The sequence below is a fragment of the Drosophila ficusphila genome, unplaced genomic scaffold (genome assembly GCF_018152265.1).
Source record: "Drosophila ficusphila isolate 14025-0441.05 unplaced genomic scaffold, ASM1815226v1 contig_436, whole genome shotgun sequence".
Classification (NCBI taxonomy): Eukaryota; Metazoa; Arthropoda; class Insecta; order Diptera; family Drosophilidae; genus Drosophila; species Drosophila ficusphila.
The window spans coordinates 835,537-861,030 of NW_025064352.1; the positions used below are offsets into that span (position 1 = coordinate 835,537).

The window sequence follows — 25,494 nt, forward strand, 5'->3', positions numbered from 1 at the left end:
CCGCATCTCATCGCGCTATCTGCGGATGCTTTTCCCGCCTTTCCCGTTCTTCCTTGGAAATCCCACAGACACATCTTGTTATTGTTGTACGCTGGTGCTTATGCAAATTCTCGCCCTGTGTGTTGGGGCAGAGCCAAAAGGGAGATACGTGCTTTATATATATTCATGAATGTATGAATATCTTTCCTGTATAAACAGAGTAACTGAATAATAATAACAACAGCCGACGCCACTGGGTGGCGAGCCACGAAACTTGAAGAAACTGTCGCCAGCAGAAAAAGTTTTTCACATCAGGTAGAAAAAATATCTCACAAAAATAAATACGATGTGGTTACATCTTTAAACGCTTTAAATTATGCTGTGGGTATAAGAGCCATCTCCCTTCCAAAATAAATCACGGTGGTTGGGATTTATATGCATACCTCGTGCAAGCGATGAGTGAAATATCAGCTGGGGGAATCCAAATTCATATGCGATGATACATGGCAATGTTTGCTTTGCTTTTACTCGCAAAAAATATTATTTCAATATTTTCAGTATTTTCAACATATGACTAAAATATTTACAACAAATTTTATTAAGCTCATACTTGAAGTGCATGTAAAAAAAATGACGGGTCCTAATAACTTTGATAACTACAAATTAAACTATTAATTGCCTGCTATAAAAGTTGTGCAAGTTGTTTAGTTTTCAAAGACTTGAAAAGCTTCTAAAAAGTTGGAGTTTACCTTTGCAGTTGAGAGATTAAATATCCAAAAATTTGGAGAGCTATAAAATCTTCCACTTGTATAATAACACTCAGCAATGGCTGGTGTGAGTTTTTGGAGCCTAAAAATGGGAACCTTTTTCAATAAAAAGATTATTTTCACTTGTCGCGCTCTCAATCGTGACGCCCTTCTCGAAATGGATGTCCATCTGTCAAAGAGAGCGTGTAAGAAAGGAACTAAAAATAGCAGAAAATCCCAACATATTGTGCTTTTAATTTTCTAACTCACTTGCCACCAGCTTACAGGTCAGTCATCCGTTGGCGATATCCGTGCGCCACCCACACATTTGCCATTCGGCTGCACATTGGAGCGTGAAACTTGTGCGCTTGTCACAAAAATGCTGCCCGTCAGCTTTCGTTTCGTTCCTTGCGGTTGATTTCGCAACACCAACAATAAAAACAGCAACCGTGATCCTGGTGGGTGGCGAAAATGTCGCCACATAAATTACCAAATAGAGCAAAACCGAGTTGAATGCATCGGGCTGCCAGGCAACAAACCGATTGCATTTCACTCTTTCTCGCCCTGCCACCGACCTTCTGGTCGACCTTCTGCCCTTCCTCGTTCCCTTGGCATTAGCATTTTGACGTTGGCCCACCCATTTTGGCCCCATTGTCTGACTTTTTCTCCAGCGCGTGCTGTTGCCACTTGTCTCATTTCGAGCGCTGTCAAGCTGCAGAAAAGTAAGTGCACAGCGCCATCTTGTGGCCAGCAGGCGAGTCAGCCCCGTTCCACATCCGCCCGCTCCCACTTCCACTTCCACTTCCGCTTCCGCTCCTTCAACGGCGACTGCACTACTGAGTGGATTCCACAAGTCCGCACTTGGATATTGCTCTATTTTTTCCATTCCGAAAGTGATTGCTTGTTGCTCTCTTTGTTTTCTCTGGCGAGTTGCTTTTGTTTCCTAATTAATTATGCAGCACTGTGGATTTGTTGCATAAGAAAGGGGAAATCAATGGTTTGTGGATTAAGAACTTAATTTTTAGTTTTTCTTATGGGATAAGCGTTTTTTTTTTATTAAAAAAAGTTCACGTCCAATATGATGATATTTTATTTAATAAGACCAGAGTTAAAATTTTTACAATATATTCCATTTATTATTTTCTCTTCTACTTATAAACAGGATTATTGTGCCGTATTAAAAAAGATTTAAAATAACTTTTTGTATTCAAACATACAGAATAAATGGAAGAACTTTTGCCATTGGTCCCACTGTTTCCGCTCAGCTGCCTCCTGGACAGGACTTTTTGTCACTTCCGCTTTGTTTTTGTTTGTCGTCTGCTATTTTCATAGTTCATTAGTGTGCTTGCCCCTCTTGAAAATCCTCTGTTCACCCTCTTTTGACCAGCACTTTTCTTGGTGCTTTTCTGTGTCGGGATTTTCCGTAGCATTTAACAGCTGCTGTCAGACATTAGAAAAATATTTGCACTTTGTTTTCATTTTATAATTTCTTTTGCGACGTCTGGCAGGCTCTTAACTTGACAGCCTTGCAGTTTTTGCCCCAACCACCCGTGCACCTGGCACCTTTCCGCTGGGCTTTTTCCATCGAGGAGCTGACATTGATTTTCCTCGAAAGCATATCCTTAAAGCCGGGGCGGCTAATGACTTTAAAGTGTATAAAGATAAGCAGCAGGATGCAGGAGCCACTTTCTTGTCGGCCATATGCAGCGAGCACAGGGAACAAGAGGAGCCAAAGGAGCAAAATGAGAACGAGGAGCACAAGGAGCACAAGAAGCACAAGGAACTCAACGAGCCAGTGAGCGACGATGACGACGACAACTGAAATTTGTTTCGCCTCCCCATACAGAGCAGCTGGGGGTCCCGACTCGAGGTCCTTTCAGCCCGCCTTCTTCTGGCGGCTGCTTGGGTAAAATAAACGACAGCTAATAATGCGCACAACGAGCAGCCAGGATCCAGGATCCAGGATCCGGGACCAAGGAGCAAGCAGCAAAAGCAGGAAAAGCGGGAGACGAGCAGGCCACTTGGGCTTCCATACTCTGCATTTTGCTGTGGAAGAAGGAGCACTAAGCTTACTTCACCTCGATAGTTTCTTTGTCTGCGAACTTAGGCCACGGCAGGTGTATAAAAAACGAATGCCTCTTTTTCCAAGCTTTTTTATGGCTGATTGTAAAGCGAACTGATTGGAGATCTTTCATAAACAGGCTACTTAAATGTTTGTTAACAAGCTTACTTTCGGGTAGTGTGCATTGCTATTTGTGATTTTACAACCGCCTTCTTCTTTAATTCCTTACCACTTTTTTAGTTAGAGGGCGTGGCAGGGACTTTAATTGGCACACATGACACAAAACGCGGGCGTGACACACTATCCAAGGATGCTGGGGCATCCGGGGTTAACGGGGTAAAGGGGGTTTGGGGGCTTTGGGGCTTAAGAACAGGCTGGCGAGGACAAAGTTTCTCTCATATGCAAAGACACATTTCGAGTGTCGGAACATCCATGTCGAGAAGGGGGCGTGGCGCCGGAAGGCGAATGGAAATGGCTCCCCAGTTGATCTTTTGGCTGGTAGGCAGCAAACGCGTCCTTATGCAAATGAGCGAGAATGTGGCTAAAACAACGGGCCAAGCTCAAGTGTTAAGGGTCGCGCAGCTTAAGTTTAATTAGACGCAGGACTTGTGATTTATTTGATTGTCGCCGTGGCAATAGTTGCAAAATGGTTGTGGGTCAGCCCACTTTCCTTAGTTCGCATCCCAGCCCCCAAAAACTGTGGCCTAAAATAGTTTCGAAAGTTTCTATCAATAAATATAAAGTCAGAATTGAGCTGGGGGGATTTGGGAGAATTATTTGAGCAAACTAAGCTTCAATAAGTTATGAGAAGTAACTTCTTATGACAACTTCTTGATATATGAATAAAAGGTAGAGGAGAACTTATAAATTCCAAGTTTCATAGTTTATAACTAATTGTGGAATTTTTCATTTCGAAATCCCATTTTTTATGATTGAAATTTTTACATTCACAGAGTTACTGATTTTTTGTTTACAAAACTTTTGATGTTTGGTATATGCACTGGTCAGTCAACGTGGCAACATGAATAATAATATCTGTCAGTTGAGTGTCAGCGGCTACTTTTCTTTGTCTTTACGCCTGATTCGTTACGCAACTTTGGCCAGGTAATTTTCCAGAAGGAGTGGGGTTGGGTGGTATCACTTTGGAAGGCAGTGAAGCGCAGAAAAGTGGCCAACAGTGGCAGCTGTGGAGACCTTCCCGTTTCCTGACTGCCGCGAAGTCCTGCTCCTGGCGGCTCCGCAAAAACTTGTCACTGGCATTCCGGCGCTGACAGTTAGCGTGCAGTCCTCCTGCCACTGACAGATGCATTTATTTATCTCCTTTTTGGCCAGGACAGTGGGTCAGAGATGAACCTGGCTTTCAACTCTAGCCGCGAAAGCCGTAATCCAAATATTCATTACGTTGGTATTTCCATTAGTCCAACCAGCTAATGAAAATTGTTATATGAAATTGTTTGGCGGAACAACGAAAACTTTTCAGACTAAATTCATATTACTCTGGCAATGGAAGCGCAGATATTTCATCTGAAATTTGTAAATATCCATGAATTATGAGGGGTTTCCTACATTAGGTAAACCATTTTGCGGATTTTCATCCAACGGATAAATAGTTTTCGTGTTTGGGTTTTGGCGTTAGCACACAAAAATTTTCTTTTTCACTTTTTAAAATGCATTTTTTATGTGAAGTGAACAAATAACAATTATGCTTCAGATTAAAATTTATTTGTGTTTTAGTAAACATGTTGCCATTTCAGATTTGTTTGTTCTTTAGTTAGAATATAAAAAAAATCTATGTTACTCAATTCAATTTTCTTCAATGTACTTATAGAAAAAAATGTATATGCCTTACAAGTCTTAGGGACTGCTCATAAATAAAAGATTGTCAAACCTCTGCAATTTACTTTACCTTCCCCACATGACCAAAAACCCTTTTCCTCCTGTCGGTGAATTTACTTCAGGCATTCCTATCCGATTGGTCCGCCCATGAGAAGGAAATACAAATTTCTCCGTTTACAATACAAATTATAAATAACGATTTATCATGAGCTGCAGTGGCTGTTGCATTTGCCAATTGCCCACCTGAATGCGTTCTCAAGTGCCTCCGCATCCTGGCTGTAAGCAATTGCCTTGGCCGAGGACAAAATCCGAGAACTGGAGTTGCTCGACTGGTGGAAAATAAATTGCCAATGGCAACGAGAGCCAGGCTTCACCTTTTGTTGCTTGATTTTCCTGGATATTTCCCATTTTGTATCAGACAGACTTCAGTTCTATATATGCCCGGAGTTGGTTCGGAAAATGTTTCTGGTCGAAATGGAAGGGCCTTCTAGCTCGCTTTAAGCAACTGGAAAATAATATTTAAATTGCACTGCTCGCAAAAGTGGGTCTCGAAACGAACTTCAACATAAACTCGGCACATTTGCCGCTAATCGCTTCCCCACAGACGCATTAACAATTTATCTTGCCTTATTTTATGCGAAAACTTTTCGCCAGCCCCAGCGCCGTGTAACCGCATCTTTTACCTTCTTCTTTCGCCGAAATCGAATCCCCGAAAAGAAAAACATTTGAATTGAAAATCGTGCTGGGCGGAGGAGATGGAGAACCAGAGGCAGAATGAGAATGAGAACGAGAATGAGAATGCCAACGACATGCGCATAATTTCAGCACACACAGGCATCGCTTTCCACGGGGGAAATGCTAGTACGTGAATGCGAGAATATGGCGAAGGGATTGGAATGGGGCGGCTGGATATTGTGTCTGCTCCTCGCCAGTCGAATATGTGAGCCTTAGGTAGACCTCTGGGTCCTTCGATAAGAGAAATGTATATTTGGTGGCTTTACGAGCAAAAGTTCGATCTGCGCTCCGTTGTTCTGTGTGCAAATGTGGCAGAGGTTGATACTCACACGCAAATGTACTTTCGATATGCTCAGACGAATTTCGAAACTCAAATAACAAGAGGGGATTTAAAACAGGAAAAAAGGGGATAGAATAAAATTACGCAAGATAAAATAACTTACTTGGTATAACATGTGGTTTTAACAGTTGAAGTACAGCATGATTAGCCATTGATAATCTTACCAGTAAACTAAGCCCTACATATACACTTAATCATTTCACCATCATTCACAGACCAATAACTTGTTAACTTAAAGTTAACCCTTTTGCCAGAAGCGTAGCTTTTCCCCGTTTCCATGTTCAATTTCCCACCACTGTCAGTTGCCAGAGACTCAAAAAGTGTCCAGTTCATTTGAGTTTGGCCCCCATCAGATCCAATAAATTCGTAAAATAAAATGCGCCAATAAATTGCTGTCTCCACTATTCGCAAGCTGCAAAACTGAAACTAAAGTTAAATTGAATTAAAACTCAGAGCGCTTAATGTGCCACAAGCGCCCAGGACACTCACACATACACCCAAACACACATACACACACACCAATACACATCCGCTGAAAGTCTTCACATGTCGCAGATTTTTCAATAAACTAAACAATTTACGAAAATTGAAGTTTATCTCAATTGTGCAGCTGTTGTTGACAACGCTCCCTACACTCGACGCTTTGTCGCCAAGGACTCAATTTGGCAATAAACTGGCACTCAGAGCTCAGGCCCGATTGCCCCGCCCCCAAAACCGATACTATATACTATATACATGAGGCACGATCCGGGTTCTGTGAAGTGGTGCACAAATGCGCTTAGTTGCTTTATTGGTCAAGCTGTTGTGCGTGGATAAAACCCTTTTAGTGCACAATTGCTATAAATTCGCTTGGCCCATTATATTGTGCGATGGTTTGGGGGTTGGGGATTGGGGAGTCCTGGGAATGGGATCCCATGGATGGGGGAAGCCATTGTCATGTGGGGCTATGTAGCAGCAGTAGTCCAAGTCGATGATGTCGATTGACGGAAGAGCTTATTTTAATCTCATTTGACAGCCATGAGCGAAGGAACCCGAGCGAAGGAAATCGGTCGAGAGGTTCGGCGGGAAAACTATTTTCCAGCCAACAGCTGTTGTTGTGGACCCGGTCATTTGATAAACGGACATTTCGCCAGGGTCAAAGGGTTAGTCCAGTAGGCGGTTGGAGGGGGTTTGGGACTCTCGTAATATAATTTGCCATGATTAAGTTTGAAATTTGCATGAACCGGCTGACGACACATTTTGATGACCCAAGCATTCGGTCGGCGCTGAGCAGTTTGGTGTTAGTTTATTGTCCAATCGGGTCGACTGTGGGTTCATCTCCATCTTGGTCAATTTCGCACATGGCCTCGTTTTTTGCATAATTAAGATTGGGGTAAAGGCAATGGTCCGAGCTCCTCCCGCACAACCTCTAATTGGAATCCTTTTGTGCTCTTGCATAATGTTCAGCTAAGCAGCATAATGCTCAAGTAAATGAAAACTGAAGGTCCTTGGAGAGTTTATGGGCAGAGTAATTCTGCAAGAAGCTAATACGATGATTAGGCCAAATTGTTCAGCCAAGCGGAGAATCATCACTTGTTTGATGGCCTTCTAGGCAGTTTATCAATTTTAGTTGGTGAGTGGCAAGGGTTTTCTATTTCCAGCAAAGTACTAATTAAACATGTCGTTTAATCAAAGTTGCATTTGGAAAATGTATTTTTTCCCTGCCGTTTATCGTGGATAAAAAAGTCCTTAAAAAGTGCTAAGGGAGAGTCGGTTTTGTTTCCAGTGAATTGATGATCCAATCGAGGACAGAAACAGAATCCCGTAAAGCTTCGATTTTTTGCTCCTGTTGGGCAGCTTAATTGCATTCGAGTGTCCGACGAGGAAAACTGTGAGCTGGCTTCCCAGTAAAAAGGCAAATAAACAGAAAGCGAAGAGAAGAAGAGGTGAAGCTGGGGAAAATTCATTATGTACCGGCGCCTCGTCTTAGTGGTGAGTGTACGTACGAACGGCAGGCGTCTTGGCCATCTCGGTTCGAGCCAAGCCAATCCACTTCAGCACCTCGAGCTCGTGTTGCGGTTTTGCGCTTGTTAATTTTGCAGTGAAAATTGCTTTGGTATTTACAGTGCACTTGGCCAAAGGCGCATTACGGGCATGCCTCAAGGTCCTTGGTGCAGAATCCTGCTGCTTCCGACCGGTTTTCCCCGATGTTTGCTTTATGCTATTTACCCTAATCCCCTTCGCTCGTGCGCCATCGACAGCTGTTAAATATTTTCACGTGCAGTCTGGCAGAGTTGCTTGATTGTATTTGCCCACTCGTCCTGGCCAACTGCCGCCCAGGCATTCAGTCAGCTGCCAGGACTAATCAAGACAGCCACTTAATGCCACAAAGTACGCTACTCGAAATTGTGTAACCCACTTATCTTTAAACTAATTTGTTTCCTAGGTTTGCAGTCCCCTGACAGGACTTATCAACCTTGGGCTGCTTTTTCAGCTACTTTATGGCAGGGCATTTCATTACCAACCGCGACGCGACCATAAAACAATGCAGCATAAAAAGTGACCCCTGACCCCTCGTCTCCACTGCGCAACACGCAAAAGTACTCAAAGCGAATAAAACAAAAGTAACTATAATAAATGTTTGCAAATAAATTGCGAGCTGCTAAAAACGCGCAGTCAGCCACACAAAGGAGACTGGAATTCGTTCGTCTTCAATTTTTGTTGCCTTGACATTAAAAAGTTTAAGCGCTCTGCTTTATTCGTCTTCAGTTGAGGGACAAAATCTGTTTTATGTCGAGGAATTTCTGAAATTTTGTGACTGATGACAGTAAGGAATGGAAATCTTCTGTGCGTTTCCCCGGGGCACTTTGAATGGTCAAGTAGAAGGTGGGACAGATGTTCAAGATGTGTTTGTATGGATGGCGGGAGTCTTTTTATCTGTGGCTTGTACATAAGTATGTAAATCAGCCACAAATTATTACTTCGGCTCCTTTGAGCTACGCAATTTCAACAATTTTAAGTAAACAAAGAATCAAATATTTAATATCCATTTAGAATTCCATACTTGATCTTATTGTTTGGTTCTATGTAATCATGCAATATAATATAGACGATCACAAATGGAATAATTTAAAATCGATTGTGCAAATCGGATTTTCCAACACTGTTTGGTTTCCAGGGTTGGCCAGTGCTGAAAAAGCCTATTGGCACAAGCTATCATCCATTGTGTGCATGGGCTGACAAAAACAGTTATGTGTGTCGGCGGAAGTTAGGAGATCATCGAGAAAGGCGTCAATTGCTTGACTATCGCGATGCGTATGTTTAGTTGCCATGTTCTTCGTTATTCGCCTCGCGAAGTCCGTGCAAAAGCGGATGCGCTTATTCTCACGCTGGACATTCATGGTCATTCGACGTCCTGTGGGAGGTGGGTATTTAAATCGAATTTTAACTGATTGAAGAAAGCGTCAACTCACTCGCCGAATAGTTCGTGTACACCTTCTCCACGTGCTTGTCCTTCTTAGACCTTTCGTACATCACAAGGATGCGCTGCAGTCGCGTGTCCATTCGCTTTATCATTGATATTTCGCAAGCCTGTGGGTCTTCCGTGAAGGGACCCGGATACGGAGTGTTGGAAAAGGCGTAGGCCGCTTTGAATTCCTTCCGCCGGTCGTCCATGACGGAACGCCTCATGGCGAGGGCCGCTCGAACACTTCCGTTGTGGAAACGGTATTCAAAAGTGGTCGAGAGGTCCTCGATCTTCGTCAACAGCCTGAAATTGAAATTAATATTTATTTTTATTTGATTAAGCCACATTTATAAGCGCAAGAAAACTTTTTTTTCAATACTTATTTTAAGGAAGAATTTGTATGCTTACTCAGACTCTCGCAGAGTGTACACTCCCGGCAACAGCTTGGCCTTCTTCATTTCGAAGAGTTTCCTGTAGAGCGTGCTGAGTATATCCTCGACGTACTGGAGGCGCAGCGTATTCATACCCTGGAAGTCCTGGAAGAACTGCCGCGTCCTCCAGCCGCGGAAGAGGGCCTGTATCTGAGTGGCCGCTTCGTGATAGTACCGCATGATCCGCAGTTGAAGCAACTGCTGGATATACGTGAACTGGAATTTCCGTACCCAGAAACCGCGCCACCATCTACTTATGGTGGTGGCTGCCTCGTTCCGGATTCTGAGTTGCTTCCGGGTGAGAAATCCCCGCCAGTGGCGCTGGATGGTCCTGGCGGCCTTGAACTGTTTGTAATCCAGCAGGACCCGCTTCAAGTGGCAGGAGGCTCCGTGACAACGAACTGAGGACTCCGTCGACGTGTCCCAGTGTTCACTCAATGTTATGTCCGAAAGCTCGCTATCTCTCATATTTTCGTCACTATGCGTGAAGACGCGCGATCCTGCATAATTCGAAGTACATTCTTTGAACATAGCCTTTGTTTATGTATTTGTACTGTTTTTTCTTTTTTGTTTATTTCTGTTGTGGTGTGTTGTGCTTATGTAATGTAGAGTTTATTTTGTTTTTTGTTGGTCGAAACCAACCATTTGACAGTTTTATAAAGAACTAACCAGGTTGCTTAATAATTGTGTTGAAAATATACCTACTTCTTAAAAATTTTGTTGCGTAATACGGCAAAAAACCTTCAACCGAAAACCCTTTGTCATCTTAACGCGGATGACACTTCTCGTAAAGATACAGGGTATTCCATTCAAGACTAAAAGAGTTCTTGAGATTTCTCCAAATAAATATATTTATATTGATACGTTCAAATGAACTTAACATCTGGGAACAACTTTAATGCTTTCGTATTGAAAAATGGCTCAGCAGAGTATCGGGTATCTCATAGTCGAGGCATTCAACTATATCGTATCTCCTTGTTTGACTCTGGTATTTGTGCAGAATATCGCTTCCATTCTCCGTGATGAGCATAAGTCCACCCTTCGTCCCTCCACTTGGCACACATATCTTGACTGGTTGGGAATGGGGGCTTCCCAATCCCCCCTCCCTTTCCAATTTCCCCAGATCCAGGTCGCATTTCGCTTTTCCGCCGCAGAAGCCACCGAAAATGGGACGGGAAGAGCACTCAGAGTCACAGTCAAGCTGTCAGTCAGTCGGGAATACGTGGCAGAGAGTCTCCTTTTGGGGCGCATTTGCAGCTTAAAGGATTTACATTGAATACTGAATGCTGATACTTCATATCAGTTTAGTTTTCGCTACGTCCCCGCTCCCTCGAATGAGAATCAGGAGGGTGAGGAGGGTGGTGGGTGGAAATCTTCGATTTCCATAAGTGAATTTCCCCCAATGCACAGTGGCACAGCGACAAGTAGACTACCGCCCTGGCGACTTACACACATGTGCGCCACTGTCCCCCGGCAGCCAGCAGCCAGCAGTCGGTAGTCGGCAGTCGAAATGGTGTCATGTACGAAATGTGAAAATCGTGTTGTACAATTTCATGGCTTGGCTTTTGCCAATTTCCCATGTAAAGTCAGCCGGCTTTTCGTGTGGCGCCAAAGTCTCAGCCCTCAGCCACGCCCCCTTTTTGCGGTGGCAACTGCGCGTATTTGGTTTGCTAATGGGCAACTTTGGATTTTCAAATCAGTTGGAAAATGCACTGTGCGTGTGTTTTGTTTTCCCAAAACTCCGAAAGCCAATGCAGCTTAAAGCGTCCGACAATGATTTAGACCCACAGGATTCGCCGATTCAAAGGCGGTAAATCCTGGCGGGGATATTGAATTTGATGGTGATTGGAGTTGTCAAGACAGGAAAGCGTTTCGAAAGCGGATAAGCAAGTTGAAAAATATTTGATTAGGCTAATGCGATAAAGTTATCTTATTATTTAAAGAACTATAGAGAAAAATTGTAATATTTAATATTTAATTAATATTTGTAATCCTTAAGCCCAAGGTATTTATTAATACATGTAATATATTCTAATAAGCGAGCAACCCAATAAGGTTGTTATTTTAAAAGCTGCTAAGCAACATAAATTCTAAAAACCGAAGAAGTTGAGTTGATTAAGGAAATAATAAATTCAAAATTCCTTAGCTTACAACTGGGTCTAATCCTTTTTCCCCGTCTACTCATACATTTTTCAGGTTGATTCGGAAGCCGACTTCAGTTCAATCATCAGCCGGCAACATTGTGAAATCCCCATGCAGGAAGAGCTGGAAGGGAATCGAAGTCATATAAAATACATAGCAGCAAAGTGGAAAAATTGTGGAAAACAGGAAATGAATATGCAAAAGAGGCAGAAGGGATATGAAAAATGCAAATAGCCAAATCGAGTTCAATGAGAAATGCAGCTAACCCGTACGTATTTACACAATTTCACATGCAAGGCAGTAGCACTGGGCACTGGCGCACAGGTCCGAATACAAATGCGACTCACTGTGCAGATTGCTAATTGTGGCTGACTGGTAAACCAAAGAAAGCAGGAGCGTTGAATGAAAAATGCATTAAATGCAACCGCAAAATAGAGCAAAAAGTAAAACCAATCAAGCGACGAAAAAAAGGAAATTGCACATACTGAGCGCAGAGCAAAACAAAAGGATGACAAAACCAGTTAGCGAATGTAAAAATTGATTTCTGCGGTCTGGATAGCGGATATTGCTTATATATGACCGTAAATCGTTGGCGAAGGGCACCGCGACATAAAACATTTACTGATTTATAAATAAACAATCATATTTGTGGGCAAAGCGAAAGCAAAATGCAAAAGCCAGCGCTTAAATTACGAAGACTCTTCATCATTACCGCTGTTTACATAGCCAGTTTGCCAGGTGAGTTTGTTTAAAGCGCATATCAAATATTGTCACGCCCTCATCACGTATTTAAAATGTGACACCCCTTGCTAGTTGACCACATTTGAGCTTTAAATTAAATGCTCGAACACACAGTTTTCCTGAATTATTAATTGAAAATTATGTCATGTTGCGTTCAAAACGGGCCAGCAATTTGCCACCCGCAAGTTGACTGCTCTACCCACAGTATTTGCGGTTCAATTATGTTTGTGGTTAGCATTTGTGAAATCGTTTCATCTCCGGACGTGTACTTCATTTTTTGTTTGTTTTTAAGCGCCGTAACAAATTAAATTAGGCTCCGAACAGAAGCAGCAATAGACCAAATTTATGTGAATGAGTGAGTAGGTTGATTAAGGTGTGAATAATTAAATAGTATTCTCCATCTCCAAAAAAAATATCACAAAAAATTATCTGGTAGATATTTGTTAATTACGACCTACTGCAAAGGCCTACAATTTTCTCTGCACGTCAAAATGTCCAGCTTTTTATTCATTACAAAAAGGATTTCATATTTATACTTTTGCTGGATTTAAAATTAATATTTGCGCTCGGGCGTACAACTTGGTTGGTTTGTCACTCTTCACGTCCCTCCCCCGAATGCAATATGACTCGGATTTAATTTCAGTTTTCCGGCTTTTCTCCGGACTTTTTCCAGTCATCTTCGTCTGACACTCCGGGCAGAATAGCTGCTGCAATGAGTTGTCGCTTTGTCTGTATTTCCGGCAGCTTTAATTTCGTTTCATATTCCTTTGGCTTGTCGACTTTCCCAACTCCCACCCTCCGTTTATTGTGAGATTGGGGCGTAATAAAGTTGTAAAAAGGGCGCTCATAAATCCCCGGCATTTTATATTAAAAACTGAAAGGCTCGAGCACTGATGTAAGCTGAACTTGAAAGTCTTTCCGGCAAATTGCAAAAGCCGCCTTTAAACGCACAGAACCTACTGATGATGCAGGACAATTCATCACTGGCACTTCCTGTTCCGGTCTGGGCAAAATCTACACTTCAGTTTTCTTTTAATTCGCACTCGTCCCTTGACTCATGCTCTTGGCTGGAATGTGGACTAGTCGTCTGCTGCACAACCACTCGTGCCACATCCAAAATAGAGGAAACGGCGACGAGACCTGCTAAAAACTTCCAATCACGTCCCGCGAATCCTTCACTAGACACGCATTTCAATGGCCAGCATTGAGGCGGGCCTCCTATTTCGGCGTGTCTGGGCATGAAGCACATTTTAAAAACAAGGCCCAAAACTAAAACTGCGAGGTGGGTTTCAAAACTTGTTCTGTTTCAAGGTTTGGTTGGAGTTCTACCCAAATAATGATTACCGAGTTGAATATTTAAAGTTTTGGTAAATGAATTTCTGAATCATTTGATTTATAATAGTCTTTTATCAATATTTATTTTGAAATATTTTTGGGGAGTAGAAGATTTTAAATATTTAAAATAGTGTCAGTAACTTATTTGTCTTACCTCGCAGGCTCGTTCTCTTTTTGTTCCGCTTCTCCCAAACTGGCTTATAATTTCTGATATTTTTGTTTAGCGTTTTGCTGCCACCCACTCGGCAATCAGGCAACGAACCGGCGGGCGATTCTCAGTGCTAAACTTTTGACACCCACACACACGTCCGCCAACACACACACACACTCGTGTACCGACTACTCACAAACACACACACACACTTGTTGTTGTGACACGCACGCGATGCATGTGGCGTCTGCCGGAAATGCCAAGCTCAACGTCCAAGAGCAGAAACAACAAAGCCGGGAATCAACTGTTGGCATGTTGATGTTGACGCTTTGCCTCGTCCACCCACTTGCCACCCACTGACGACCCTCCACCCACAGCCACCAACAGCCACCCACCGCGCTTGCTCCGCTTAGCTGACATTTTTGCCAGCGTAATCACGATTAAACTGTCAACGGCATACTAATTAGATTTTTATTTTTATTGCGCCATGACAACGCCGCGTGACGTTGTCGCGTCCTGCAGGAAACCCCCTAACCACCCATCCAACTCCCACCACCTTTCACCCACAAGTGGGCGGGATCCTGCTTAGCGACTCTTTTTATGTCCTGGAAGAAAGGGTATTCTAATTTTCAGTGGGAAAAAAATCATATATATTTTATTAATTGCAAATTGAAAGATTCTTAAGAAAAATTGTTGGTTCCAATCAACTGGTTTCAAGAGATTTAGGATATATCCTATAGTTAAACAAAATATAGTTAAATTTACAAAAATTAAGAAATTTATAAAATGTGTGTTTAATTTTAAAATAAAGCTTAGGACATATAAAAAATTGTAAGGTGAACTCATGAGCATTTTTTATAACATCAGGGAATATGAGTTTCGACTTTACAAAGGGAAATCCTCTCCATGGTTTTGCTCTTTTTTTCCCGTTGTTGTTGTCCTCAGAGGAGCGCGTGCCTCGCATGACCAAGTGACATTGCAGACGAGGGGTGGTGGTGGGGTCACCATGCCAAAGGAGGGTCCTGATGGCAGGACTAAAATCCAGACCCTTGGCCGGGCACTTTGTGGCGCCTGCTACTTTGTGATTTATGTCTTATCATATTTATGAAAATTATTGTTATTGATGGCATTCAATATTAAGTGAACGAGAAAAAAATAAGCCACGCCAACCAATTCACATTGATTGATTGAAAGATTGGGCGTGGAATTTTCGTAATTGATTTAAAATGCTTGGCTTCCCTGAGGCATATTAAGTGGGTCAGATGTCAGAGAGCTACTCTAAAAATATCTTCCCTTAAATAAAGTCAGCAAAAGATCTGAACAAAAATTTTAAATTCAAAATAACTTCCCAGTCTCTACATTGGTTTTCCCATTAGAATGTCAAATTTAACACATACTTTCTAAGAAAAACCATTTTAAAATTATTTCCTGATTAGCACAATTAAGTGTAAAACATGCCTACAAAACAATTACTTCCTTTTGCAGCTTCGCGGAAAGTCGCATATCATATGCTCCAAGTAGTTCGTAATTGTGCTCGAGTTGAAAAAGAAACTCGCCGGCTAAGTTCTATGTCCTCCTTTAATTTCTGGACTTCTTTTCTTTGGTGCTTCCCCTGCTCTTATTTAGCGCTATATTTTCTAAGGCCAGCGCCCTTCTTTTGGCCAGAGAATCGTTTTTGTTTGGTTTGTTTGTTAGGGTCTATTACTTCCAAGCTGTTGAATGCGTCATCAAGAATCCCCCGAGCCGAGTTCCAACTTTAAGCCATACAAAATATACCTGTGAGCAACGACTCCTGCTACCCTTAACTTTGCCGACGCCTCTCCTTTGTTTATATTTTTTCAGATTTATTTTCATTAAGTTCGCTTGCAGGAAGCAAAATGCTTTATTCTTTCTGCTGGCTGGTGTTGTTGGCTCACTGGACCAACTGCTAATGTGGCCAGACAATAGGGGCGTGCCTCGGCTGGGAAAAACAATGGCCAATACAAACAAAAAATGAAATTTATATGTGTATTGTAACAAGAGGTAAATTTAATGAAAGTGCGCAAATTACAGAGGGTTCAACACCAAAGCCGACATCATGATTGTAGTTGAACCGCCAATTATAAAAGCGGAAATGTGTTTCCTTCCAAATAAAATATTTATTTAGGCTCTAAAATAGGAAAAGTAAGTGTACTTGTTTGGATTGCGAAATTAGTTTTCGGGAAACAGTTTACGGGTTCTTAAAGATCTAAATCATTCTGTTCTGTCAAATATAAAACTTGACCTATCTTTCATAAACATGTATCACAATTTATGCTTTAAAAGCTTCTCAACCAACATTTCATATCAATGCCAATCTTAATCTCGCATCAAAAGCCATAAAATTTTACTGAAAGCCATAATTTGGATTATAAAAAACTTTTCGCTCAAATCAGCGGAAATAGTGGCAAAATAGCAGGAGCTAGTCTCCAAAGTTTCAGAAAATTGAGCAGTAAAAATTAAATATAAATACGTCAAGCACTCCGTCTAACATACATAGTTATTCATGTTGACTTTTGAAATTATGCGAAATATTTTGGTTAGGGGCGAAGCAAACTTTTCGCACAGGCAAGTGAAAGCTGCTAATGGAATTGATAGCACCGGGAACGTCATTATCAACACCGTCATCATTATCGTGATGTCATATGTGGCCAATGTGACGCATGAAAATGAATATATATCCGGTATACAATATTGCTTTCCACGACTGATGCCCGAGTTTTCGACCGAGCTGTTGAACAAAGCCATAGAACGTGTTTCCAAAATTCCACATTGCATATTCATAGCTGTGGAAATATTTTGAATAATGCTAATTTCATTTCGAGCGGTGAGCAAGTGTTTTCCGCCGCTTTAAGGCACCCAAAATATATGCTTTAAGTAGATGTCAGCTTAATCAAAATAAATCTCAGCTTTAAAAGCATTAACAATACCTTTTATTGAATATTAAATGTAGATTTTAGTTTTAGTTTAAAATATTTAATTTTAGTTGTCTAAAACGCTTTAACCTTATTTAGATCTATTTAAAAAATCGACGAAACACCAAGTTTGTAACTTTTATAAAAGGGTCTCATGGACTTAAATAAAAAAAATGGCCCTGACTTGGACAAACCGCAAACCTCCCGCAATCGTTTCCCTCCTATTTTCCTTTTTTTTTTATTATTTTTTTATGATTTCACACAATGAACGCACTTGGCACACATTAAATAAACCCGCAAGAGGCATTTATCAAATTTCCCTCTTCATAAAGGTTTTTTTCCTGTGGACTATGACTGTGTAGTGTTTGCTTTCGTTTTACTTGCCCCTTGTATTTTCAAAACATTTATAAAACGGCAGGTGGGCAGACGGCCAACGGGCAACAGGCAGGGGATCCTTGGAGGTCCTGGAAATGGCAGGTGGGCAGCATAATGTGCGCCTAATGACAGCGATGAAGATGCCAAAATGATAAACAGCAACAAAAACAATGGCAATGCGACAAAGCAGAGTTGCAAACAAACGGAAAATAGAAAATGTGTTTGGTCATTAGGACTTTAAAAGAAAGTTTAAATTGTCTTGAAGCTTAAAAGAAAATATTGCTGCAAAATATGAACGGCATTCCTAAAGAATGTTTTCTATAAATGAAGAGTTTATTAATAATGTTCATGTAAATAGATATTAATATAAATAATTAAGACATAATTCTTTTTTTACATTAGGTAAAAATAGAAAACATTTCATTCGCCTGCCAAATGATTCATCACTTCAGTGACCTCTCCAAAGAGCAATCATTAGTATTCGGCTCATTTTTCCTGTGCTCACTTTAAATGTCAATTAGTTGTCAAATGTTTGGGTGCCCCGATAAGCAAAAAAAAAAAACACAGACGTGCATTTTGCTCCCGGCAAGAGCACAACGACGAAATAATAATAATTTATAACTATCAATGTCATAAGTTCATGACATGCTCATCAATCAAGGCATTGGACAGCTTAACAACATCGTCCCTTTCGAGGAAAGCGATTTGATCGAACTCGGGTCCAAAGACGTTTTCCGTCCGACGGTTTTCCGCCTTCGGGAAAACTTTTCCCGGTCCGCTCATAATTTTGTGTTGCATATTTTCCGCGCTACAATTGACAGCAATTGCGTGGCTGTCTGTTTGTGCGGGCTGACGCCTTCAAGTGTTTGGTAAACTTTCCAAAATGTTGCTGAAAACTTATTTCGATTGGACATGGGAAAGTTTGATGGGTTACACTATTTTCGGGATGTCCTTGCCAGGCAAAGAATTACTGCTTATCGCTGATCCGCCTAACTGGCAGCTATTTAAATTTACTGATTGATAAAAAATAATTTGAGCATATAAGAATGAGTAAATTTATACATCAATAATAAAGCTTTTGCATTACACTTGTGGTTCAGTTTTGTGATACGGATTTTTCATTGCAATCTACAAATTTTATGGGTGTGAATAATGGCAAAAAAAATGTTTTTAAATTCTTCACACTTATTAAAACTTCGCACTAGCACTATTTGATTATCGAGAATTCCAGGTGCTTCGATATTAAATTCTTACTTAGCCATGCTGGGTTTTTTATTTTCCGTGTTCGCTTTTGTTTGCACTTTGTTTTTATCGTTTTTACTTACCAATTTTTTTCTTTTTCCTTATATGGTTCTGTTGGCTGCAGCTTGCCCTTTTTTACCAGCTTAATGAAACTGAGTCAATTTTTGTTAAATTTCCGTTCGCTTCGCCTTGGCATACACGGACTCTCTGGGACCTTTCCGGGAACTCCTTCGGGCTGGCCTTAATCCTGGCCAGCAGGAGCCACATCAGCCGCAACGGCAGCGAAAGCGGAATGTGTCGGCCCAGAAAGCCAATTTAAAATTGCCAACAATGATTTATGCCCGCCGACGTCGTGCTGTTTTCCCTTTTTATTCCGATCCACGGACACGCGGTGTGCAATAATTTAAATGGCCGCCTCATGCGGCTTTAATTTATGCAATTAACCCATATGCTTAACCCCAGCCTGCCCGGGCGCGATGTAACTAATAAAACTAAATGACTTAATGTCCCGGTCACATCCTTTTTGCCCGCTTGCGTGTTTTAACCCCAGAGTGCCGAAGGTCGTGTTATCCGCAAAGGCAATAACAGCAATTGCGCCGTGTTGGGCCTTACTTAAGCTAGTGGTAACGTCTCTGTTTGGATTTTAACCGCCCGACATTCGCCGGCAAAAAGTCATTGACTTCCGGACTCGTTTTCTGTGTATGTGTGAGCGTATGTGTTAACAGCATTTGCTGCAAAGGGCGCAATTAAAGAACACGACTCACGGACACGACAACAACAAAGTGCAGCAACATAAATGACAATAACAAGGGAAAAACAGCGGGAGAGAAAGAGAAAAGAAAGTGGTCGGATAAAGGGCAACAAAAACCAAACTGGAGTACAGTGAATGAAAAATACGCTTTCGTAAAAAATATATGAAAAAAACTTTAAAAAAGAAAATTAATTATGTCCGAAATATAATTGTAAGCTATAACTAAAAATTGAATATAGCAGTGTTGGTTTTATCTATCCGATTGACTTTAAATATAATATTTTTTTTTAATAAGCTCCCAGGAAAAGATACAGTTCTAGAAATATCAATTTAAACTTGATTTGGAAGTATATTCATACAAAAAAATTGGTGCAGGCAGTAAAACCTTTAGTTGTAGCTGCTTGTATAATATGTTTAAGAATATCCCGACTAAAGTCAAGTCAATGTACTTGTCGATCAACTCCTAGTCCGGCAATAGAAAACATCGGCGACAACAATGAGGACTCGACGGGAGCGAGGACTCGTGGTGTTGGCCCTGCGGACGTAGTTGGTTGGTGGTGAATGGCTGGCAGTTGCTGGTGGATGGGCGGTTGAGTGGCAGTTGCGAAATGCCATTATAAGCATATGTGCCGGGTCTAGGAAGCTCCTCCCGTTCCTGAAGTGCTTCCGCATGGAGTGAGACTCCCCCCTTGTAGGCAAATGTGTGTAATATTACGGGTAATGGGTTGAGTTTTCCCTCTTATGGATGCTATCTTCATATCTTGAACACTGCCATTGGAGCTCCTACCACACAGATCCGTATTCCCACTGATGCTGCAATGGAGGGGATTCATCTTTCCCCCTTTAATTGCATTCACCGAAATATGTTTGTATTTTGATAACTATTTTGGCGCAGACACATGGTAAACAATTTCTGGCTGGTCGAAAATTTCAGAAACCCCTGTCTGTTCACGAGTATTTGCTTTCCTTAGACGCCGAGGGCATGATTAAAAATCGTTTGCCTAAAATATTGCGTCATGCTGTGTGACTAAGGGATATTTTCACAGGCCTCCCTAACGTTTTGAATGGCATCAAGAGTATATATGTCGGCGGAGTATATCTGTAAATGAAAGCAGTTATTATGCGAATGTCTGAATGTTTTTGTGGAGTCAAAAATATTCGTATTAAATTGCCAAAAGCGCAGGCATATTTTTCGGTGCAACAATCCAGTTGCGTAAGCCAAAATAAATTCCACATTTTCAAAACTTTGTTGAACGTTGATGATTAGTTATGGAGCATCGAGTATATCAACAATTATTTCAGCTGCTCACACATAGGAATTAAGCCACAGCTTTAGTGCTGTCCTCACACAAAAGCATCTCTCACCACCACTGGCGCGTTAATTAATTACGCATAATTAATAAATTTAAGCAATCTTATACGCCGCTTTGCAAATAAATCACTCGGCGCGAGGAGAACTCAAAGTGCCGCCTCAGAAATTTAATTACACTTTCATCAGCTAATCACACAATTTGCACCACCCAAAACGGCTTTAAGAAGCCAAGCGGCGGCACTCGTAAAAGATGTCATAAATCTGCCCAGGATACGTCACTTGCTCCGGCTCGACTTTGCACTTGATGGGCGACAGATCCACCCAGATCCCCTCCAGATTCCCCCTGGATCCACCCAGAGCCGCACCCGCGTGGCATCCAATTATAACTCACGCCAGACGTGATAAATCAATAAAAGTGTCCTGGGCAGGAGACTCGGTAGGTGTTTACCCGCCTGATGGCTTCCCTTGTCGATGTAAATATGCCAAAAAGGGGAAGCATAATGTGACATAAAGTCTGGCTCAAGATTAATCTTCGGCTTATTGCAAAGTGTGGATGCTGCTACATAGTGAAGTAGTCTTAACTTTAGAGTTCTTCGTCAAACTTATTGTTTATGCCTTGTAAAGCAGGAAACTATTTTCAGATAGGCAAGATCAATAATAACAGTAAGGAAAATATATTTTTAAATATTTTTTATTTATTTATATGTGATATTTATAAATACACATTAAACTAGGCTAGAATCGTTTGTTTGGCAAAAATGTTCAGTAAATAAAAAATAAGATTTAAATGATGTTGCATACTTTTAAATACACAAATTTACGATATTTATTTATTTAAATACGCTATGTAATTTTACTCAAAATTGTATTTTACTCCACTTTGTAAAAGTGCGCTCTAATCTCAAATTGAATCCATATCTCCCTTAAAAGTTTTTCTGCACTTTCACCGCCCTTTCTCGTTTCTCATTTCGGGTAATTGATTGCAAAATAATATTAATTTCTGCGCTCCTGTGTGTCGAGACGCGCCTGAGTAAGTACTGGCCATATATCACACATTTGAGTAGATGCCGGCGAGCTGGAGAGGCAAACAACTACTAAATAATTGTTAATGTATTACGAATAATTTATGACACTATTTCATAAAAAGCAATAATTTTTCAATATCAAACCGAGCGGCAATCGCCCAACCCCCTTCGGCAATCCCAAGCCGGCTTTCCAGGGCGTTGCACACTTGCACAGTTGTAGCTGAAGGATCCGTCCTCCCTGGTGGATGCTGCTGCTTTCGTAATAAGCTTGATAAATAATAAAATAGCATCGGGAAGGCAGGATCCTTTTCGGGTGAAGGAAGGGTGATGTAGGAGGAGGGGTTGTCCGGAGGGCGCTACAAAGTGAAATTTATCATTTTTCATGGCTGCAAGCTGCACTTTCTTGAAACGTTTCACTCAGCTTTTGGAGCTGGGGGAACGGAAATGCCACCCGGTTACATATTTTTGGACTCGGACTCGCACTTGGACTCCTTAGATGTCAGCATGCTGGTGTTGTTTTTTCGGCCGGGGCCACTGGCAAATGTTTGCGAGCAAAGATTAATTGATTCCACTTGGCTGCATCCGGAGTGTCCCTCCTGGAAACCCTCATCGACCAAACAGAAAAAGAGAAGGGGATCCTTTCGGGGACGATGAAGGAAGAAACCCCGAATGGTTTGGTTATGGTTTCGCTTCAACCTCAAGTTTCACAGTGCTTTCGACTTATCTTAACTTTGACTAAGAATTCCTTTTTGATTTATGATCGAAGTTCTTCCCTTAAATACTTTAAGCGCTCTTCCTATAACATTCCCGTGTGTATATTGAAATAAATATGCATTGCACTCTTATTGTGTCTTGATTGATGTGTGCACTCGAAGTTGCTAATGCCTCACATGATTAAAACTTTATAAATTTCCACAACTGCAGCTAAATGCAGCACAGCAGGCGGCGGGAGAAAAGAAAACTTCGGTGGAACTTGTCACGAGTGCCAGTTACTGGGCAACTTTATGTTGAGGTCGAAGGTTTCTTTGCATTCGCCGGGAGCTGGCTAGAAGTTGTTCCGGAGATGTGGCTCAGTTTAATGTTTGACAGCTCCACCACCCGCACCACCAGCACCACCCGCTCCACTCGCTCCACTCGCACCACCCGCACCACTCGATTCTGTTGCGGTTTCGGCTGGGTCTTGGCTTGTCAGCCATTCTGAAGTGACAAATATATTTAATTGCTTGCAAAAGTTTGAAGCGCAAAAGTTTGCTATAATTTTCAGTTCACTTATATATATATTTTATTTTTTTTGCCTTGTTCTCGTGGATGCATGTGTGAAATGGACGTTCTTATAATTGCTTGTAATTACTTTTTCATTTGCAGCCTTAATGAAATTTTCGGCACTTCGTTTTGCTCAAAATTACTGCTCGTAATTTGTATTTGCTCCCACATACATAGGTACATACATGCGGGTCCAGAATCTGTCTTAAAAATGCATCAGCCTGCAATACAATTTCTGCTGAATTAACATTTTATGGGCAACGCGACTGCTTTTCCTTTGTTTCATTCGAAGAAATTCAAACAAGAGCAGAAAGCCAGCGAAGTGATTTTAAATTTATTTCATTGTCTTACAATGGCGTAGCTTATATGTTTTTAAACAGAATTGTTTCGCAAGACGTAAGTAATATGCCAGGAAAGATAGTTTCAAATTAAAGTAGCAATGATTCAGATAAGTTTGGTATATGGAATATTATATGGAATATGGAATGCTCTTTCATTTCCTCTTAAATATCTGTTGAATTAAGTTCAATTTTTTCACGGATTTCGTTTAATTTTAAATCTCAATTTTTTTATAAAACTGGTAAGCTGATAAATATCGTAATTTATTTCGGTTCATTAGCCTAAGCCATTCAAAGGATCTTTATTCATACAGGCGATTTTAATCTGTTTGGTGGAAAAAAATTAATCACTTGCGTTGAAATTATCAACATAAATTTCACAGAATTATGACGATTACGCGGCGCCCGAAAAAAATGCTGGCATTAAAATGAAATATTAAACATTTTTTACCGAACGACTAAAAGTTATTCCATGTCTGAACTGAGCTCAGTTGATGTTAAACAGTAAAACGCAGGTTACGACTTTGTGACACATTAACGGGGCCAAGAGCGCAAAAAAAAATGAAATGGCGGCAAACATAAATTTCATATTAACGCGTTTTTTATGCATAATAATAATCCCGACTGAACTATCCGGGCCGACTTGGTAGCAAAAAGCGCAGTAAACTCTTTATCGAGGCCAATCGAAACGCCATTTTCACTCACCCAACTCGGATTCCCTTTGTAGCTGCCGCGGGGGCGAGTGGCAGACAAAAGGTTTTCCGGGAAAACTGTTCCAGTTCGGGGAGGTGTTTATGGGATTACCCAGGGCCCGATGCCGATGTCGCTGGAGCCGGGCATCACCTTTGCCATTTGCCTGTTTGTCAACACTAATCTGCTGGCGCACAAGCACACACTCCCGCAGAGGAAATCGAACTCCTGCTGCGACAACACAATCAATGTAGAAATCGACAAGGATCCGCCTCCGCCCACTCCATCCACTCCCACTCTCCCATTCGCCCACTCGCCCTTTGAGCCGGAAATCAAAATAAACAACAGCAAATCAGTCAAACAAACAAATAAACCAGAAGCGAACTCCGGCTAAAAGCAATAGGGCCGCAATGTGTTCCACATTCGATTAGCTCTCAGTGCTCCGTCCCTTCCCCTTTTTCCTTTTTCGGCCAGTTTTTGTGCGTTACGAGATTGGTTGTACTTTGGCAGCGATTTGGGCCCAGCTTGGCCGGTTACAAGCCCCCACCAAACTCGGGCACAATTAGCCGAACCTCGTGTGGGCCACAGAATCAATATGGCGCAAGTGTATCCAGATGTTGACAGGCCCGATATCTCGATATCAGTTAATATTCAGGCAAATATATTGGCGGATTTGTAATGCATACTAAGAGTAGATCTTGGACAACATTATTGCCTCTGGGCTGGAAACTGTTTGGCAAACAATAAATTCATTCGGCCCCAGTTGAGTAATAAGACACATGAATGTGTTTACTAATAGGTAAATAAGAAATAGATAATCGATTCAGTCTGCTCACCTGAGGTGGGTGGAATCCCGACGAAAATCACCTTGGCTGAGCTTCCATGAACTGCTTTGTCTTAAATACTGTATGCGAGGCAAGATACGCAGGCATATAATCTTTATTTAATACATACACAGAACTGAAAAAAAAAAACAAAATCGCTAGGAAAACTTGCGTATCAAAAGGTTATCTACTCTTATGATTTTTGAAATTTCTAACATAATTTTATAATCGAGTTATCAGTAAAATGACATATTTTTATTATATTATCGATGTTAAATGAAGTTCTTTGTGGATTTCCAAATATGTTCACATATATCGTTTAATTTGTTAAGCCCTCACCACTTTCAGTTTTGTATTTGGAGGCGGTGCTGCTGTCGTCGTCTTTGTAGGGTCTAAAAATGCTAAATCATTTGGATTTGGTTGTGGCCCTCCTCCAACTCCGGGATTACCCATTCCGAAATTAGGATGCCCTCTGTTGGCTCCATGCTGTCCGGCTTGAACTGAATTCCCGTTGTCTACTACGTGAAATTGTGGCCTTGTGCTCGAAACTCCAACTCCAGGATTTTCCGATCCGTAATTCGGATTTACACTGTTGCCTCCAGGGGTTCCCATTCGACCCGAATTCCCGTTCCATTGGTTCGGAAATCCTCCTCCAACTCCAAGATTTGCCGATCCGAAATTCGGATTTATACCAAGATTCGGATCGTCACCAGGGGTTCCCATTTGACCCGGATTCCCGTTCCATTGGTTCGGAAATCCTCCTCCAACTCCAGGATTTACCAATCCGGAATTCGGATT

At 41.4% G+C, this 25,494-nt stretch overlaps 2 protein-coding genes across 2 annotated transcripts in view; one reads left to right on the forward strand and one right to left on the reverse strand.

Annotated features, from left to right (window-relative positions):
• LOC108101364 overlaps positions 1-25,494 on the forward strand; it is a 57,150-nt gene that overhangs the window by 10,822 nt on the left and 20,834 nt on the right. Inside the window, exon 2 of the mRNA XM_017205675.2 lies at positions 11,771-12,454. Within this exon, the coding sequence (XP_017061164.1) occupies positions 12,385-12,454 (70 nt within the window). The 5' untranslated portion in view covers positions 11,771-12,384. The remainder of the gene's footprint in view (positions 1-11,770; positions 12,455-25,494) is intronic.
• Positions 8,698-10,215, reverse strand: LOC108101363. Its single transcript, XM_017205674.2, has 3 exons — positions 9,552-10,215; positions 9,151-9,446; positions 8,698-9,092 (listed from the first exon to the last, which is right to left on the reverse strand). Exons 1-3 carry the CDS (start codon positions 10,103-10,105, stop codon positions 8,878-8,880), a joined length of 1,065 nt encoding a protein of 354 aa, XP_017061163.1. The 5' UTR covers positions 10,106-10,215; the 3' UTR covers positions 8,698-8,877.

Coding starts and splice junctions, on each gene's coding strand:
- LOC108101363 (XM_017205674.2), bottom strand. CDS start 10,105: ATGTTCAAAGAATGTACTTCGAATTATGCAGGATCGCGCGTCTTCACG. Junction 9,447..9,551: donor TACACTCTGCGAGAGTCTGA/GTAAGCATACAA, acceptor TTTCAATTTCAG/GCTGTTGACGAAGATCGAGG. Junction 9,093..9,150: donor GTACACGAACTATTCGGCGA/GTGAGTTGACGC, acceptor CACCTCCCACAG/GACGTCGAATGACCATGAAT.